Raw genomic sequence first — 16,267 nt, forward strand, 5'->3', positions numbered from 1 at the left:
CGAAGCCTGCACGGTCCCTATCAATAAAATCGGCTGCTAATTGCCAGTTTAAGGAAGTTCCCACTTGGCTTTCTGCATGCATCAGTGCTGTGCTAGACCTATTTTTTAGCTTACTTGCCTTGTGTTTCGGGCATGATTTCTATAAATTGTTGCTGTGGGCGTATATGACTGTTCAAATTCGTGCACAAATGTTTTATTATAGCTGTCTCAGCAACGAGACCAGCTGATTCTGCGTGACGTTGTACATTTGCGCGATCACTTTTTTTTTTTCATTTTTTTTTTCAGGCCTTGTGCAAAGAGAACGAGCGCACTGTGTAACTGTTTAGTTTAAACTTACTTTGATAGTTGCGGCGACTAGCTACGTTTTTAATTCTTTTCTCACACGGCTTCCCTATTGCGATTACCCAAGATCCGAATGTACTCGCTCTCAGAGATTCGTCTGCGCTTTCAAGTTCTGTAAGCTAAACAAACTCAATCCTGATTGCTGAAACGGTTGAATATGTTCCAATTGGGCTCAACTGCGATGGAAAGTGTCCGTGTTTTCAAGAGCGTGGCTCTATTCAAGCGGGGAGTACTTTCTCAAAATTCGTTTTCATCTGTGGGAAAACCAATCTCTCTTGTAGCTTCTGGTCCTTAGCAGATAATACAGACTAAATAAGCGAAGTGCTTACGCGCAAACACCTGAACCACAGACACAGCGCGCGCATAGCACATGCGAGCGTCGCCGTGGTTGCTACGTTTCGCGTGCTCCTCTTCAAGATTGGTCGATCGCAGCGCCGCCGCTGCTGGCGACGCCGCCGGAGTCACGCGGAGGCTGCCGCCCGCTTCACTGCCCCTTCTAGTACACTGTACCTGAACTGTTCCGCTATCAGGAAGGGGAAAGTGGAGAGACAAAAGGTGTCCCGAGACCTCAAGCTATATATTCAGGTTTTACAACCTCCTGACTCCATAGAAAGAGGATAAAACTTGATGAGTAAAGAATGACATTATGAATAGACAAATTTTTTCATATGTTCTCACCTTTAGCTTCCAGAGCGATTACGTATATTTTACCTTCTCGGTATATCTTTTGTGTCTTTCGAGATCCTGTATTGGCGATCGCGCATATACGTGTACAGGGGAAATGCGGAAACGGGTTTTTTTTACACTTCAGACAGATTCCCAATACTCAGTATGATGACGGCACCGTCGCTTACACATTCAATTTTTATCCAATCAAACTCGGTCTGTTCTCATTTGTAGTTCCCAAATAGTAATATATCCGTACAGAGCCATTTATTATTTTCCTTTTTTTTTCAGTATTCATAGTATTGTACTTCCGCTAGAATTCTAAATTTAAACCTTTTCGTTACGTACTAGTGTTTCCTTTCAGAAGGAAGGCATACTTTCTGTATTCACGATGTCTGAATGTCGTTATTCAGCAACAAGTGCCTAAACGGCGTAAATTATTTAGAATTCAGTGAATTTGCGCGCTTATGTTTGAACCAACGACATTATGTTGCTATAGATGTTAAACACAGATAAACGCAGATGTACGTGTACCGTTGGCTCAGTTTACGGAGTGCGTGGGTGCCGACAAAATGTACCGCGTCGAGTGCCTGGCCTGCTGTTCAGACATCGTTATGCGCACGCGTATTCCATTTTAATAGCGGGCCACAGTTGTCCTCTGTCATCTCTTCGCAAACATATGAGCATTTTCTTTCCATTAGTACTTCTTGCGAGCATTCCTTCTATCATTATCATTTGTTGCGCCGACAAGAAAAAGCCGCAATAAGAATCAGTGGTTACACCGAGCTCTTCACAGGTCACGCTGATATACACGCTGCTGCGTTTGCTCTTGTGTTCGCGTGTTGCCCAGATGACTGTATAGCGCGTAAACGGGCTACTGCATTGCCGTTGCTTAGAAAGGTATGCAACATACTTTACTAACATGCGAGGACTTGTAATGCGGTCCGTCGTGTCAGAGGAGAGTGGATGCACCTATGCAGTGGCGTAGCCAGCACTCAATTTCATGTCTAGTTTATCCCCACATTGCGCAAGGAAGGGGGTATTTTGAAAACAACTGGAACGCCAGCGCATTTCGCGGCACACTTTTGCGGCGGAATCTCTGAACGGGCTCAAGCCTTGAAATTTAGTATGACGTACTTTGTAACTGCTGGATTCAATTCAGCACTTGCAATATGTATGCTAAAAGGAGTTATAATGTTAATGCACAGTTAATGTTAACGGCACAGTATACACAAGAACAGAGAAAACACGTAAGCGCTGATTCATTATAAAATATAAGAACTTCGATTCGTTGTGCATGCGTTTTTCGCTCGTGTATTCCTTCTTAAGAAAAATTAAGAAAAAAAGTACGCGACGGGATGGCCTTCTGAAACTCTCCCCTGATGGGGAACAGTATGTCATTCAATCATTCAGGTGGCGCAGATGTTCAAAAAATGTGATGAGAACTGCCACTTATTCTACTTGCTTCAAGATGCTAGTGAGCCCCTTCTCTTTTTCGAGCTTTCTATAGTTGGACCTCCTCATCCCTTTGTCTGGATGATTGCTGGCTTGGCCACAACCACGACAACAGTAAGTAAAATGACGCGTTAGAGTAGTTATTGGTGCGTGGAGATTTGCTTTTCTTTTTCTTAGACACGGGGGTCGCGAAATGAGAAGTGAAACAACTGTGTACCTGGTCATTGAAGTGCTCGCTGCCAATCTTCTTGAGTGCGCGCAGGGCGGTAAGGACGGATTTCTTGCCTCCATTGCGGATGGCGTAAAGAAGAGTGGACAGAGTGGACGGCTGCGCCGCGTTCTGCAGCCCACGCAGGTACATCTGCCAGCAGAGCTCGTCCTTGCACTGGCGCAGCTGGCCCTCGAGGAACTTCAGTGCCGCGCCCACAGCCTGCGAAGGCGTCCCGCGCGAATATGAGCTTTGTCCTGTTCCAATCGCCATGAGATGTCGGCGACTACTTCTCTTCCACATCACCATTTAGGTAACGCCTCTTTCGTCTGAAACTTATTTCCTCCTTCCTTCCCGAGTACATAATACCTAAAAAATGCTTAATCATACATTTTTAAACCACGAGATTTTTTTTACGTTATGTTAAAGCTACATAGAAATCTGTCCATAGTCGGTTTACATAATGACACGTTTCGGGACTTCCTAATGACAGACATTTTCAACTCTCTAACTGTTTACGACTTTACTAAACAGAGATGTAGTGATTAATGAAAAAAGATATGCAAAACATTTCCGAAGGCTTTAGCAGGCGGCATTTTGAGAAGCTCGTTCTAGGTGCGAACGCGGGAACGAGCGATCTAACAAGTCTGGTCGACGTTATAGATGCACTTTAACATAGCTCAAAAAGTCGCGTGCGCTACCTCGACACCCAGTGGCATCGAAGTGCAACAAGTGAGAAGGGACGCACCTCGCTCTTTGAGCAGTCCCGGGGCCCCTTGCAGTACACGTTGACCAGGGCTCCGAGAGTGGCCACGGCGGCCGCTTTGTTCTTCACGTTACGCATGTCCTTCTGAGCGACGCCCTGCGAAATTATAATTCACACTGTGTACGAAGCTTTCATCGTGACTTTTTGTAACTGAAGTTGGTGAAATGTTCTTGAAAAGTGCTGGGCGCACAGAACGACAGCGCATATCATCAGCGGTAGTAGGGCGCCTGCAACCTTCTTCACCCAGTCAATATTTCATGAGCTGGGCTTTGAACTGCCAGGGGAATTAAAGAGGCCAAACAATAATCATATCTAGTATATCTGAAGATAAAAAGCATCCGACAAATAGGATTTCACAAACAATTTCTATGTGGTTATGGAGTATGCGCCAAATGAAAACGCTACCAACTAACTCTACAAGTATACCCCACTTGTTCTCGTGCTGTTAGTACAGTTCAGTCGCTAGCGACTCCTGGTGCCACATTGGTTCTCATAAATCAGGGGCGTAGCCAGGATTTTATTTAGGGGGTGGGGGGTCGGACCTCTGCATGATGTGCGGCTGTGAGTGTATATATACGCAAACAAAATGAAATTTGAAAAGAAAAAAAAAAATATATATATATATATATATATATATATATATATATATGCGAAGTGATATCAGTGCTATTGTCGGCGTCAGTCTGCTTACCAGGATTTCAGTAACGATGCCGGAACTTGGGTGAGATGTGGCCAAAAGGCCAACAAGAAAGCGCTCGGCAAGGTCACTCTCGGAGTTGAAATTGAGAAATCTAAGCGCCGCCTTGACGGAGGCCATCGTTTGCGCTGCTGCTGCCAGGTCCAGAAGCTGAGGCCTGCGACACAGGGAAACGGACACGTGCTATTTTGCGGGTGAGACAGCCGCCGTAATGACCACAGCAATGCGTTCATTTACATATTGCTATAAAGCGTGCGGGTTTTTGGGCTAGTTGGTTACAAGCAGTTATTGGGACCATCGAGTTCAAGCAACGTGGACAAGGAAGACGACAAACGACAAGGACGTGTGCCTGTATTTGTCGTCTTTCTTGCCCACGTTAGTTCAGCGCTATGCTTATAATAATCGCTAAAGAAATCGACACACGTACTCAAGATATCTCTTCCAGCGAGAGCACAAAGACGACAACGTTTACTGCTTTTCATCAACCTGAATTTCATGTATGCAGGTGAATCTCAGTGCCGTATTTCGCTGCTGCTCCTTGTAGAGTCAGCTGCTAGAGCTAATATATAGTGGTGCCCGAAAGTACCACCCCATTTCCCCCAAAGCAGATACGTATTTTTGGCGTTACGCACGTACCCATTCTGTGTGCGTCTTTCGCGCTTTTTTCCCCAAACTAGATAGACTGCCCGAGCCTACACGTACGTGATGTGCTTGTTTTTGCTGCTCTTGAGGACGGCATGCACTTCCTTCTCGGAAGCCTCCCGGAAGCTGTCCAGCAGCCTGAGGAACGACACGGCGGACTTGAGGGTGGCCAGGCTTTTCGCGCGGAGATTCGACTCGAACAACTTGATGTTGTCGGCCAGCTGGGAGAAGCAGAGAACAGCGCGGTATTCATTGAAACCGCAGGCGTTCTTCTGGAAACGGACACTTTGGGCAATGTTATACTGGAACGCACTGGAAAGTACCACGTGCGGACAATTCGCTTTGCTCCTGCACGTCGCCCCCCCCCCCCTTCCCACCTCAAGCCCCCTTTCGCTTCCCCGATATTTGAGCCATTGCCCTCCTTGCCCCCCTTTCTCCCATATATGATTCATTGAGTCAAACTGCCAAGCTTTACTAAATGGTCTTCGAAAACTACTTTTATTTAATCGATGTTTGTCATACGTCGTATAAATGAATGCGTGCAGTAACGATACTCTTCATAAAAAGGCTGCGTAAGTAGCCGCTGGAATTTATCGCGCATAGTGAACTGTTCGTAGACTGTGGGCTGGTCTTTCCACATCCTAAAACTTCTAGGTTCTTTTTTTTTCTTCTATTACCGTATTTAATATAGGCACACTAAATTCATAGTGTGGCGAGTTTCGGCAATTTAATTAAGCGAGAACAGTCTATCAATGGCTTGTTTCCCTTAACCGAATATACCTTGTAAGCGTGCACGTTAATGGGTTGTCGGTATGTTAAGCGTAAATTGAAACAGTTTTTTCACATACAGACTTGCAGTTTTTGGTGCACTTCTTCAGCTCCGGCCTTGCGACTACGGTATCCTCAGTGACTTTTTGACCTGCAACAACAGAAATGCCAACCACGCGAAAAAATTACTGCTATAAGTATAAAGAAAGACGTCCATGCACAAAAATTGCGAACTTTTTTTTTGTGTGTGTGTTACTCCGCGATCATGAAAGGGAAAGATTGTTTTCGCACACTTCCCAACTATCTTGCTTCCCAATAAAATTCTCAGCTAATACATAGCTTTTCTGTTGTAGATGCTGTTTGAAATGCGGATGCTGAATTTTGTGATGGTGATACGGCATGACGAAAGCAGGCTTCAAAGACAGACCACAGCAGTATACTATATATGTAAACGAACACAAGTGTTTTATGATGATAACCTTTGCAGCCACGCACCTCACACAAAATAGTCCAATAACATTTTTTTTTTCAATTGAGATCGCAGTTTTCCCCGGAAAACGACGCAATGACAGCGATATCATTGTATTGGACTATAACATGAAGTAAGAATTGTAGTTTTCCCGACATGTATGTTGCAGTAAAAATTACCTTACTAACTAAAGTAATTTACGGCGTCACGCCCGCACAGGCAAACATGAACAGATCCCACTCAGTGACTGCGAACAGACTGCCATGAACAGCGCGGCCAGAGCTGAGCAAGCGCTTCGCGTTTTCTCTCGCGTCAACGCATTTCCTAAACTTTGAGATCACGCAACCTTCAACACAAAAGCACGCGGGAAAACCGCAGACACGAAGTAATCTAGACTAGCCCGCCCTTTGCACTCGTCGCCGATAGATTACCTGCAAGATATGGCGCGCGGGCCGTTATGCGCTAGGGCCCTACGGCCGGGCTAGAAAAAAAAACGGCCACCCACCCACCACCTCTCTGCATCCTCACTGTAGTAGTAGTATCTGGGATTTTACGTCCCAAAACCACGATATGATTATGAGAGACGCCGTAGTGGAGGGCTCCAGAAATTTCGGCCACCTGGGATTCTTTAACGTGCACCTAAATCTAAGTACATGGGCCTCAAACATGTGCATCCTCACTGGTCGCGTTCGAAGACTGCATGCATCAAGCGACCATCCTTGTCCATTCACCCTCGCACGCTTTTCCTCGCACCCACATCATACGGTTCGCTAGGCAAGATAAATTATCTTATCAAGCTCGGTGACGGAGAAAATTCTCTTAAAATGTGTTTGAAAAAATTTGCAGTGGCTTAGCTCGGCTATGCCAGGATATACGTAGCGTTAGCAAAGGTTCAGCTGATTATTCTTAGCTTTCCAGATTGTCTAGGATTATTAGCCTTCTGCTGTTCATTCTTCGTACGCTGAACCGCTAATTGCCAGGCAACTACTTCGGGATCCGATGTGATAAGCTTCTCGGCTCTTCTGCGCCGTCGAGCAGCATTTGCGCTCTCCCTCTCCATGGCGTTACCCACCAGCAAACGCCAGTCAGAGGCGCTATCAAGCGGCTCCAGCCAAGGGCGTAGCCAAGGAAGGGGGGGGGGGGGGTAACCCCCCCCCCCCCCACCGAAATGTTTCAATTTTGCTTGCGTATACACTCTAAGACAAAATCGAGTATTTTGGGAGTGTTTCTGCCACACAACAACGATCGTCATCCACCTTGCGTACTTTGCTCGCGTTATCAGCGCGGTCGCGGCACTTCCCGGTCACGAACGGCACGCGCGTTATCAGCGTGACATAGCATTCTTGACAGGAAAGTGACGAGAGCTGGGTTTTCAAGAAAGGAAACGCGAGCAAGCCAGATGACGATTATTGTTGTGTGGCAGAAATACTCCCCAAATACTCGATTTTGTCTTAGAGTGTATATACACGCACACATACAAACGCACGCACGAACATACATAAAGCATGGTTGAACCCCCCCCCCCCACCCCCGAAAATATTTCTGGCTACGCCCCTGGCTCCAGCACAGTGTCAGACGGCGACTGCACAGCGAAGGCGAATAGCTGCGCGCGCGCCGGCGACACTGTGTCTGGCTACGACGTCACTCCTCTCGAATGCGGCGCAGACCAGCAGCGGCGAGCCGCGCGCGGCGGTGTCGGATAGCGCGTGAGATACCGGCTCCGGTGACCCAGCTGTGTGACATCACTGATTCTCGCGCATGCGCAGCACGGCTCATGACCCTCCATGCGAAATCGGCTCCGGCTAGGCAAGTGTAGCTGGGTGCGTCCAGATAAGATCGAACACGAGGTCCCGGTCACCATTCCCGATTTTGATGAAATTTACTGTAGGTCTAGGCATTACACCCAGAACAATGGTTTTGAAGTTAGTTTTGCGGAAAAAAATTTTGTTCGCCTGAAAAACATATACAAATTTTGGCCACAAAAAACACTTTTCCGCCAATTTCGCAATTTCTGAATGTTGAGCGCACCTAGGGAAAAAACGGTGCACTTCTTCGTCACAATATTTATTCCCCTTAAAGAACAAGCAAAATGCAATCTTATGAGTTTATTATTTCCCTTGCTTGTCGAAGCACTTTTGAAGAAAAAAATCACAAACTTGGCAAATTGCACAAAATACCTGTACTTCAGGAATTTATTGCTGCAAGCAAATTAAAGTGAAAATAATAAAAATCGGTACATAATAACTTTGAGACTTTTGCTCTCTTTTAAAATAATTTTCATGGTTTTATCGCGCTCCGTTTTACTCCATGATTGGGCTGAAACGTGATTTACCAAAAACAGGTATTTTGTGCAATTTGCCAAGTTTGTGATTTTTTTCTTCAAAAGTGCTTCGACAAGCAAGGGAAATAATAAACTGATAAGATTTTATTTCACTTGTTCTTTAAGGGGAATAAATATTGTGAACAAGAAATGCACCGTTTTTTCCCTAGGTGCGCTCAAATTCCAGAAATCGCGAAATTGGCGGAAAACTGTTTTTTGCTGCCAAAATGTGTATATTTTTTTCAGGCGAACAAAATTTCTTTTCGCAAAACTAACTTCGAAACCATTGTTCTGGGTGTAATGCCTAGACCTACAGTAAATTTCATCAAAATCGGGAATGGTGACCGGGACCTCGCGTTCGATCTTATCTGGACACACCCAGCTAATGCTACAAAACTGCACCAACTAGGCGTCCAGCGGATACTTCTAGGCTCCACTAGGTGTACTTCCGAAAAGGATCTGTTTTCTGTGCTAAAGCAAAACAAAAAAAAGAGACTTTCGCCTACCGAAAAAACTGAGCATCTAAATCTCGAACGGTCAGTGTCGTGCGCGGCCGCTTTCACGCATGTATAGTATTCTCGGTTTTCTGCATACACCATCCTTTTCAAGTCAGCGATGGGTGAAGTTGGCATGATGGAACGCATGCAAACGCGGTGGAATCATTTACCGGCGGCCAGCTTCTGGATGACTTCCGCTTCGGTAGCTGCAGTGAATGTTTGACCGGACGGTGACGTGGTTTCAAGCTTGTAGGTATGCCTGTAGAATAAAAGTTCAACCAAAATTAAGTTATCCGCAACAGCCTACAAGGATTCCTATGAACACGAAGACTTACTTTCGCTAAGTGTGCTTTACTATATTTTCTTGCAGGTTTCACGGTTCTCTGAAAGAATCGCTCTTTTTTTTTTATGAACATCAAAATGGCTTTGGCGGAGTTAAATAAAAGCCTGTGGAAGGGAAAGAAGGTCGGCGCCGGGCTCGCAAAGTGGTTTCTATACATGCTAAGTACGATATGCAATAATATACAGCCATAACCATGTGATAGCCATTCATATAGCTGTGGTATCGTAATAGCGCAAAATATTCACACGTGCCAGTAAAGGGACGCAGGAAACAGGCACGGATAGCGTAAGAGCAGCAACCAAGGGAAGGCTTTATTTGAGCGAACTTGTGCCCATGAAAGGAAAACTCAGACGCGAGCCGCAGGGTGGCTGATAAGACAGCCGAGAAGAAGCGTCGACCCACAACTGACTGCCGTCGTTCGAGTCCACAAAAATCGTATATACTGCTCTAGTACACTGCAACTTCTTCATGCTATTTAGTAAACGTACAGTATCGTGTACCACGTAGCAATAGCACACAGGATTATTGCTATGTCAGTGCAAGCCATGCCAGCAGCAGAGCGCACAAGTTGCATTACAACAGGGCTTGTTGCGGAGCTAGATGGTTCATTACTTGATGAAAATAGGTGTGGCGCTAAAAGGACGGGCACCAACTTCCAATACCAACGTGTTCATTATTGGTACTCGGCTACAAAATAATCGTACGGCAGCGCGAGTTATAGACGGGGACGAGGTACACGGTTGGATACACAGTGATCATGCTGCCACAGTAAGGGTGAATTAATAACAATGCGCGCGGTTTTCGATACCGTCATCTGGGAAGTCGTAAATAGCTGAACGATTTCATTTCACGCGATCGTAAGTTTTACGAGATCGTAAGATTTCACGCGATCGTAATAAGTTTTATTCTTGATCTCAACGATCAGAGCAGCATGCAAAAATGCGCAGAGCGAGCGAGCAAGCGAGGAACTTTATTGAAAAAGACCAAAGACTACCCACTTTTTCTGAGGGTTGCCTTTACATATATATAAACCTTTTTCCTCTGGCTCGTACCAGGCATTCATTATTTATTCAATATTCCGCAGCTAAAGCTCAGCTACGCATACTGTGCGGCGATTACGACGTACTACATTCATCTAACCAACGTCGTCTGTCTAGTGGAACAAGCTGTTTTTGGCTTCTGGTTCTGTTCAGACGACTTTGGTTACAAGTGCACTGGCGAAGAAATGCGCGTGTACTCACTCTGCTTTGACTAAGATGCTGGCTTCCTTCAAGATGTTCACATACATTTGAGTTCGTTCACTAATTTTCACGCTCTTCGGAGCTGTCATGTCGGGCAGCAGCTCGTACAATGACGTCGACTCCGTTAGTACCGTAGGCGACTGTATCTGGAAAGCAAACGTTATAAAAGTTCGTTAGTAATCAGCCGTACACTGAACGCAAAACTGAACACGATGCGAACTTCAAGCGCTGAAACTAAATACGTTCAAAGGCGAGCTGCCGAGAATCTGCATCAGTGCGTAGTTATATAAGCAATGTCGAATGCGTTGTATAGTTACGTACGGGATTAGGGTTGATGAACTGCGTTTTGTCAGGGTGCGTACATGAAGATTTGTGCTTCGTAATGACGTTGCGCTCCGTCTTGAAGGACACCGAGCACCGACCGGAGACGTCGACCTAGAACGATGCACAGTTAATACTTTCAGACGGGCAAATCAGACAGAAAAAAAAAGCAGAATCTAGAGAAACGCCCGCGGCAGAGGACGCGAGAACGAAGCGTCTACATATGAAAGTGACGTCGTATTGTTATATATTATATTTTATGCCTGTTTTAGCGGGAAAATCACTGTAACCAGAAATACGTGATAACTGTTGTATGCATTGGATGCGGGGCAGAGCCTTTTGTCAGGCATGCTGCCTTTTGTCCTCGAATTTTCTCCAATCTTTAACAAAATAAATTAATCAATAAATACGTCCGCAGGCGGAAGCATGAGCGCTGTTACACTGTGCTCACGAAACGCAGCGCACTGTATCAAAGCCCAAGATGCAGGGAACAAAATAATAAGGCAAGGTTTAATTCTATCTATGGTGCACATTTCGAGGAATCGCGCACCTTTATTCAAGGTGCAAGGTTAGTCTTCAAGTTGTTTGCAAACCGACACAGATAAGCGGGGTGCGAACCACACTACGAAAGGTGATCAACCTCTGATGTTCTAACTCGCAGAATGGATGCACGATTAAACTAAGACAATTATATGAATAGGTGTACTACACGTGTAGAATGATTTTTCTTGCTTAGCTGCGTCGACATTTTTTGCTAGACAGAAAAAAAAACGCTCATCTGTCTCATCGATTTGCATTCGTTCACTGGCATTCTTTCGAAGCCCATGCGTATATATCATAGCTGGAAAGAGGACCTGGTATTTGTCCTCGGGCGTGAGCTGGTACTGTAGCATGCTCGCCACGGCCTTCTTGATGTTGACGCTGGTGAGCGACTCGGCGTGCGACCAGACCTTGACGATTTCGCTGTTCTGCTGAAGCACATAGAGAGGCAGCGGCGATGCCGCGTCCCATTGCGACGCGTGCTGGCTGCGACCGCCCTCCGGCGTGTCCGCTGGCACAACAGTCAGGTGCACCTGCGACAACTGCACGAGCAAGCCGCAATACACGGCAGCGGTCAGCTCACAAGAAAACGTGCACTGGTAACGCTAAGTATGGGCTTAGAAGCATGCGATTTTGAGTGCGCACGTCCAGACAGGGAACGATTCTGAACACAATGCATTTCGCTCGCCTGTGTGTTTCCTCGTGCAAAACGTATAAGACCGCACTCACATTGGCTGGTAATTTTTCAAGAATGGCTAATTTCTGCATGTGAGGTGAATAAATTTGCGCTATCAATGAGCGCCTGAGACGGTGCCTAAGTCATTAATGGCGAATGGCGCATGTCACGGCAAGGATGAGTGCAAGGATAATGGCGAGGATACCGCAAACAACTTAACGGCGAAACAACTTCCTTCAGTTAGAAAAAAAAATAAAGCTGAGCGTAAAAAGGAGACCAACAATACAGAGCTGACCTGCCACTGCCGGGCTTATTGAGAGAGATCTTCCTTCTCCTCGTCCGGCGCACACGCGCAATGGTTCAAGGGGCTGGCAATATGCATGTAGCAATATCAACACGCAGTTTTGGTGTGCGAATTAGTCCCCCAGATCACCTTTGTGTGCTGAAAGTCTATCTTTTTGCAACTGACGCACGCGATCACGGAAGCGAAAATTCCCATATACCTGCCACTAGTTCGTTACAGTGTGAAGCGAGTCAGGAAGTGTGCGGGTGATGGGGCGATGAAGGTGTGACTACGCGGTGAACAAAGTTATGTTGCTCTGGGGCTATGTCCGAAACAACATGAAGCGCTTAAACAATTCCTACACAAAGTACACATGCAGACAGGCAGCTTCATGCACGAGACACACTTACCTCCACCCGAAATAGCCTGTTAAGTGGATCTTGGGGACTCTTCCAAAGGCAGGTGACTGCAGCGGCCGCCCTGAGACCGTAGCCAACGCTCTTGCTTGTCTCGCCCGCTGGCCGGGGCGTTGCTTCGTTCAGGAAGACGTCGCTTTGCAAGCTGTACTTGTACGTGGTCCCCAGCTCGAACTGTCGGCTCGGAGCTGTTTCACAGAGACGGCGCCAGCTCGTTTAGTATGCGCGCCCATCACCAGTCAGATAGGGAAGCAAGGTGAACATAGAGAGAGGCACGTGGTAAAGAGAGAGAGAGAGAGAGAGTTACAGAGCGTACGAAGTATTCAGCTGCAGTATGACACATATCTCTCTTAATTGACGCCTTCGCGTCTAAACATTACGTTTCACTCGCCAAAACCTGGTCTGATCAGAACAAAGCTTCCGCCTGCTTCATCGATTTGATAATATGTTGTTGTGTTTCATTTCGTGGTACGCTACCAAGCTACAGTCTTCAGTCCAAACGGCTCGAAGCCTTCACGTACAGTGAAAGTGCATACACGTTGTGTGTGCACCGTTGTGCATACAACTTTAATAAAATTTTTTAATAAAAATGCCCCGTACTGCTGCATTCGACTGTCTGCAGCCCAACGTGTGCATCTCTAATAGTCTCAAGTGCGCTTTGTTTATTTACCAGCTGTAACGCCTATCTACACAAAAAGGTGTGAATGTCCACTTCTCTGCAGAAGTGGCTCGTTCCAAGTGCTTCACGTCGAGAAACAATGAAAGGCAATGAACGATAAGACGTCTATTGATAAAGAGCCAGGTCTTTTGTTCTTCCTTTGATAATTAATTACATCACCGCATTGCGATATAGCGACATTATGGAGGAGGAAAAGTGCTTGACGCAAGCTTTCGGGAAGCGCAGTGTACAAACATCGTACGCTTAGCATATACTATACATATGCCCTTTATATATATATATATATATATATATATATATATATATATATATATATATATATATATATATGTGTGTGTGTGTGTGTGTGTGTGTGTGTGTGTGTGTGTGTGTGTGTGTGTGTGTGTGTGTGTGTGTGTGTAGGTGTAGGTAAGCGCAGTACAATTATGAAACAGACAGAGTTCAACTCGTGCCTGATCTATTTTATGTTCAAGTATTCTTAAATCAAATACACATAACCCATTCACAAAAAGGTGCCCTTGACTTGTGGATTGAAACAATGCCCCTGTGCGATGCGCACGACTTTGAAAAGCTTCCTTTCCCTCTTTTTTTTTTCGCTCATTTTCCGCGTGCAAGCAGCAAGTCCTCCGTAACATCACCGCATTAATATTTAGTCATGCAAAAGCTTACGTGACAGAAGCTGTTCTAAATAATATATGTATGACCCCGCCGCTCTCCGACGTATAAACTCCCGAGAAGTCAAAAATTTTACAATTACTCACTTTTACATTTCACAACTACACAGTTTTCATTATGACACCTTTGCGTATACTTGACCTCATACAACCCCCTTGTGCTGATAATATTATTTTCCACCAATAATTATCCAGAACATAAAGTTGGAAGTCCTCCTCCTAACAGTAATGTTCTTCCTTATTTAGCATTTATACGGCCTAAGCTTTCATATTCGGTTTGAGATGCTAAGCTGCACATTCGAAGACAAAAGCTGTCAGGCTTGTTTGTTAACTAAACACAATTATGCTACTACACTGGTGCTTGAATATTTTTTGCGTTGCATTTTGGCGATTGATTCCACGCGGTACATTTTCCAATTACCTAATGACTTGAGCGACATTCTAACATCGTATTTTGCCAGGAGCCGTATCGGTAAATTTTCCTTTTTTTTTTTCGCACCTTATACCCAATTAGAATAATCTCAGCGAACCTTATGACGCACTGCTTGAGCAAATCCTGATCATTTTTTTTTTTGTCTCGCGATATTATGCTTTTTCTATAATGCGGATTATTTTGTTTCTTGTGCTGCCCATCCTGCAGGGTCAAGTTTGGGCAACAGTATGCGACAAATAAAGATTTAAAGAATACGAAAAAGGCCGAGATCGAAATATTTCAATGCGTGAGCCTTCGTTTTGTCATATCTCAATTCATCGGTGAGCCGACATGATTGAAGTAAAAGGTCTTGCTTTAAGGCGTCTGGAAACGATGTTGCGCATTTACAAATCAAATGCCAGGAAATACAGTAGTGTGCAGACAAAGGTGCAAGAGATGAGAGTTCGCCTAACCTGCAAATGAATAAAAGCAGGCAAGACAAAAAAATATATATAAGTACAGTTAAGCTGCATATGAACACGATCTGCAGCTAAATGTTCATCGCAAAGCGTTAGCAGAAACATAGTTTCACTCAGACATACTGACAGGCCTCCACCATGTGTGCTACGGCAAACGAGTGGCGCTGAGAACAGGTGGACACATGCAATGAAAGAGCGTGGTCAGTATAGTATATACAGTGTGCACACTCATGTGACATAAACAAGTCACGTCACCGGAAGAACGACTCGGACAGCGATAGATTAGTGAGGACAGACAGTTCCCAGCGCCAGATACATACCATGCACTCTAAACACGGCTCAACGCACCAAAAACATTCCTCCGTTAGAGTCAGTACGCATTCAGAGCAGGCGTCCGTTGCTATGGTACGTACCTGGAGCTGGGGGCGAGATTACTGAATCTGAAAGGTCCAGAAAAGCACAGAATTGGCCGCTGCGCGCACACGTAGGCGCAGTTGGCCCCACAATTTATGGCGGGCCTCGAGCGCCATATTTTGACAATGATCAGCAAACTGCGGACACCGACAGGCGTGCCGCAGAGACCTTAAATGCGCCCGCTGCAAAAGAAATTCCGACCAGACTACGCGTTGCATTCGTTAAGGCATGGCAACGGACCGCAAACACCCATTGACAGTTCATGAACCTATGACAGCTGCCAGCGGGATGACATAATAGCGTATGCTGCTTTTCTTTTTTTTTTTAAGTTGGAATTTTTGCGACGAGCAATGAAACTCTCAAACAAAAGTGGAAATTGCCTTCCCTTTACGGAAGCAGATTTTCAGACGCTTACATGCACACCATCAATGTCACGTGAAGCCCCTTAACTCTCAGGATTACGCCACGGAAGATTGGCACCGTAAAAGCAGTCACCGTGACAAACTTTTTGCGCGAAATCACGATGAATAGCCGAAACCTTAACTGAACTGAATTAATAAAGTCCACACCAGTTCACCTCGAGCCACACGCCGAAAAGTACTTGATAAGAAAAATATTTGAGAAAATATTTTATCTCTTCCTCATCTCCGCTATACTTGCACTCCTCTCTACGATGAAAAACCTTTTCTGCTGATTTGATCATGCTGTTACATCGGATGCGTCCAGCCATCACGTAAGTATTCGCTTCATACAATGAGGCTTTCGGGGAAACAAAAATATTCAGCTGCAGTAATGATAAAAAGCACCGAATTTCATTGCGAAGCATTTTTTAGCCCTTAATTGTTTATTTCATAGGATGTCAATGCAGAAAGCTCCGAAAATCCTCTGAGGAAGCGCCAACGAGGGAACATGACAATATGTACCAATTCGTTCAGAGAATCGTGTGGACAACTATAATA

At 45.3% G+C, this 16,267-nt stretch overlaps 1 protein-coding gene across 2 annotated transcripts in view; it reads right to left on the bottom strand.

Annotated features, from left to right (window-relative positions):
* The window catches only part of LOC119402440 (microsomal triglyceride transfer protein large subunit), a 53,161-nt gene that overhangs the window by 12,808 nt on the left and 24,086 nt on the right, over positions 1-16,267 (bottom strand). The window contains exons 2-12 of one of the 2 annotated variants that reach the window (XM_037669598.2): positions 15,308-15,334; positions 12,645-12,838; positions 11,590-11,817; positions 10,736-10,849; positions 10,415-10,560; positions 9,001-9,089; positions 5,625-5,695; positions 4,837-4,997; positions 4,129-4,291; positions 3,420-3,533; positions 2,681-2,893 (exon numbers count right to left, since the gene is read on the bottom strand). In XM_037669598.2, coding sequence (XP_037525526.1) covers positions 2,681-2,893; positions 3,420-3,533; positions 4,129-4,291; positions 4,837-4,997; positions 5,625-5,695; positions 9,001-9,089; positions 10,415-10,560; positions 10,736-10,849; positions 11,590-11,817; positions 12,645-12,838; positions 15,308-15,334 — 1,520 coding nt within the window. The remainder of the gene's footprint in view (positions 1-2,680; positions 2,894-3,419; positions 3,534-4,128; positions 4,292-4,836; positions 4,998-5,624; positions 5,696-9,000; positions 9,090-10,414; positions 10,561-10,735; positions 10,850-11,589; positions 11,818-12,644; positions 12,839-15,307; positions 15,335-16,267) is intronic. The other variant, XM_037669603.2, reaches the window with a different exon arrangement.

Source organism: Rhipicephalus sanguineus, chromosome 1 (genome assembly GCF_013339695.2).
Source record: "Rhipicephalus sanguineus isolate Rsan-2018 chromosome 1, BIME_Rsan_1.4, whole genome shotgun sequence".
NCBI classification, from domain to species: Eukaryota; Metazoa; Arthropoda; class Arachnida; order Ixodida; family Ixodidae; genus Rhipicephalus; species Rhipicephalus sanguineus.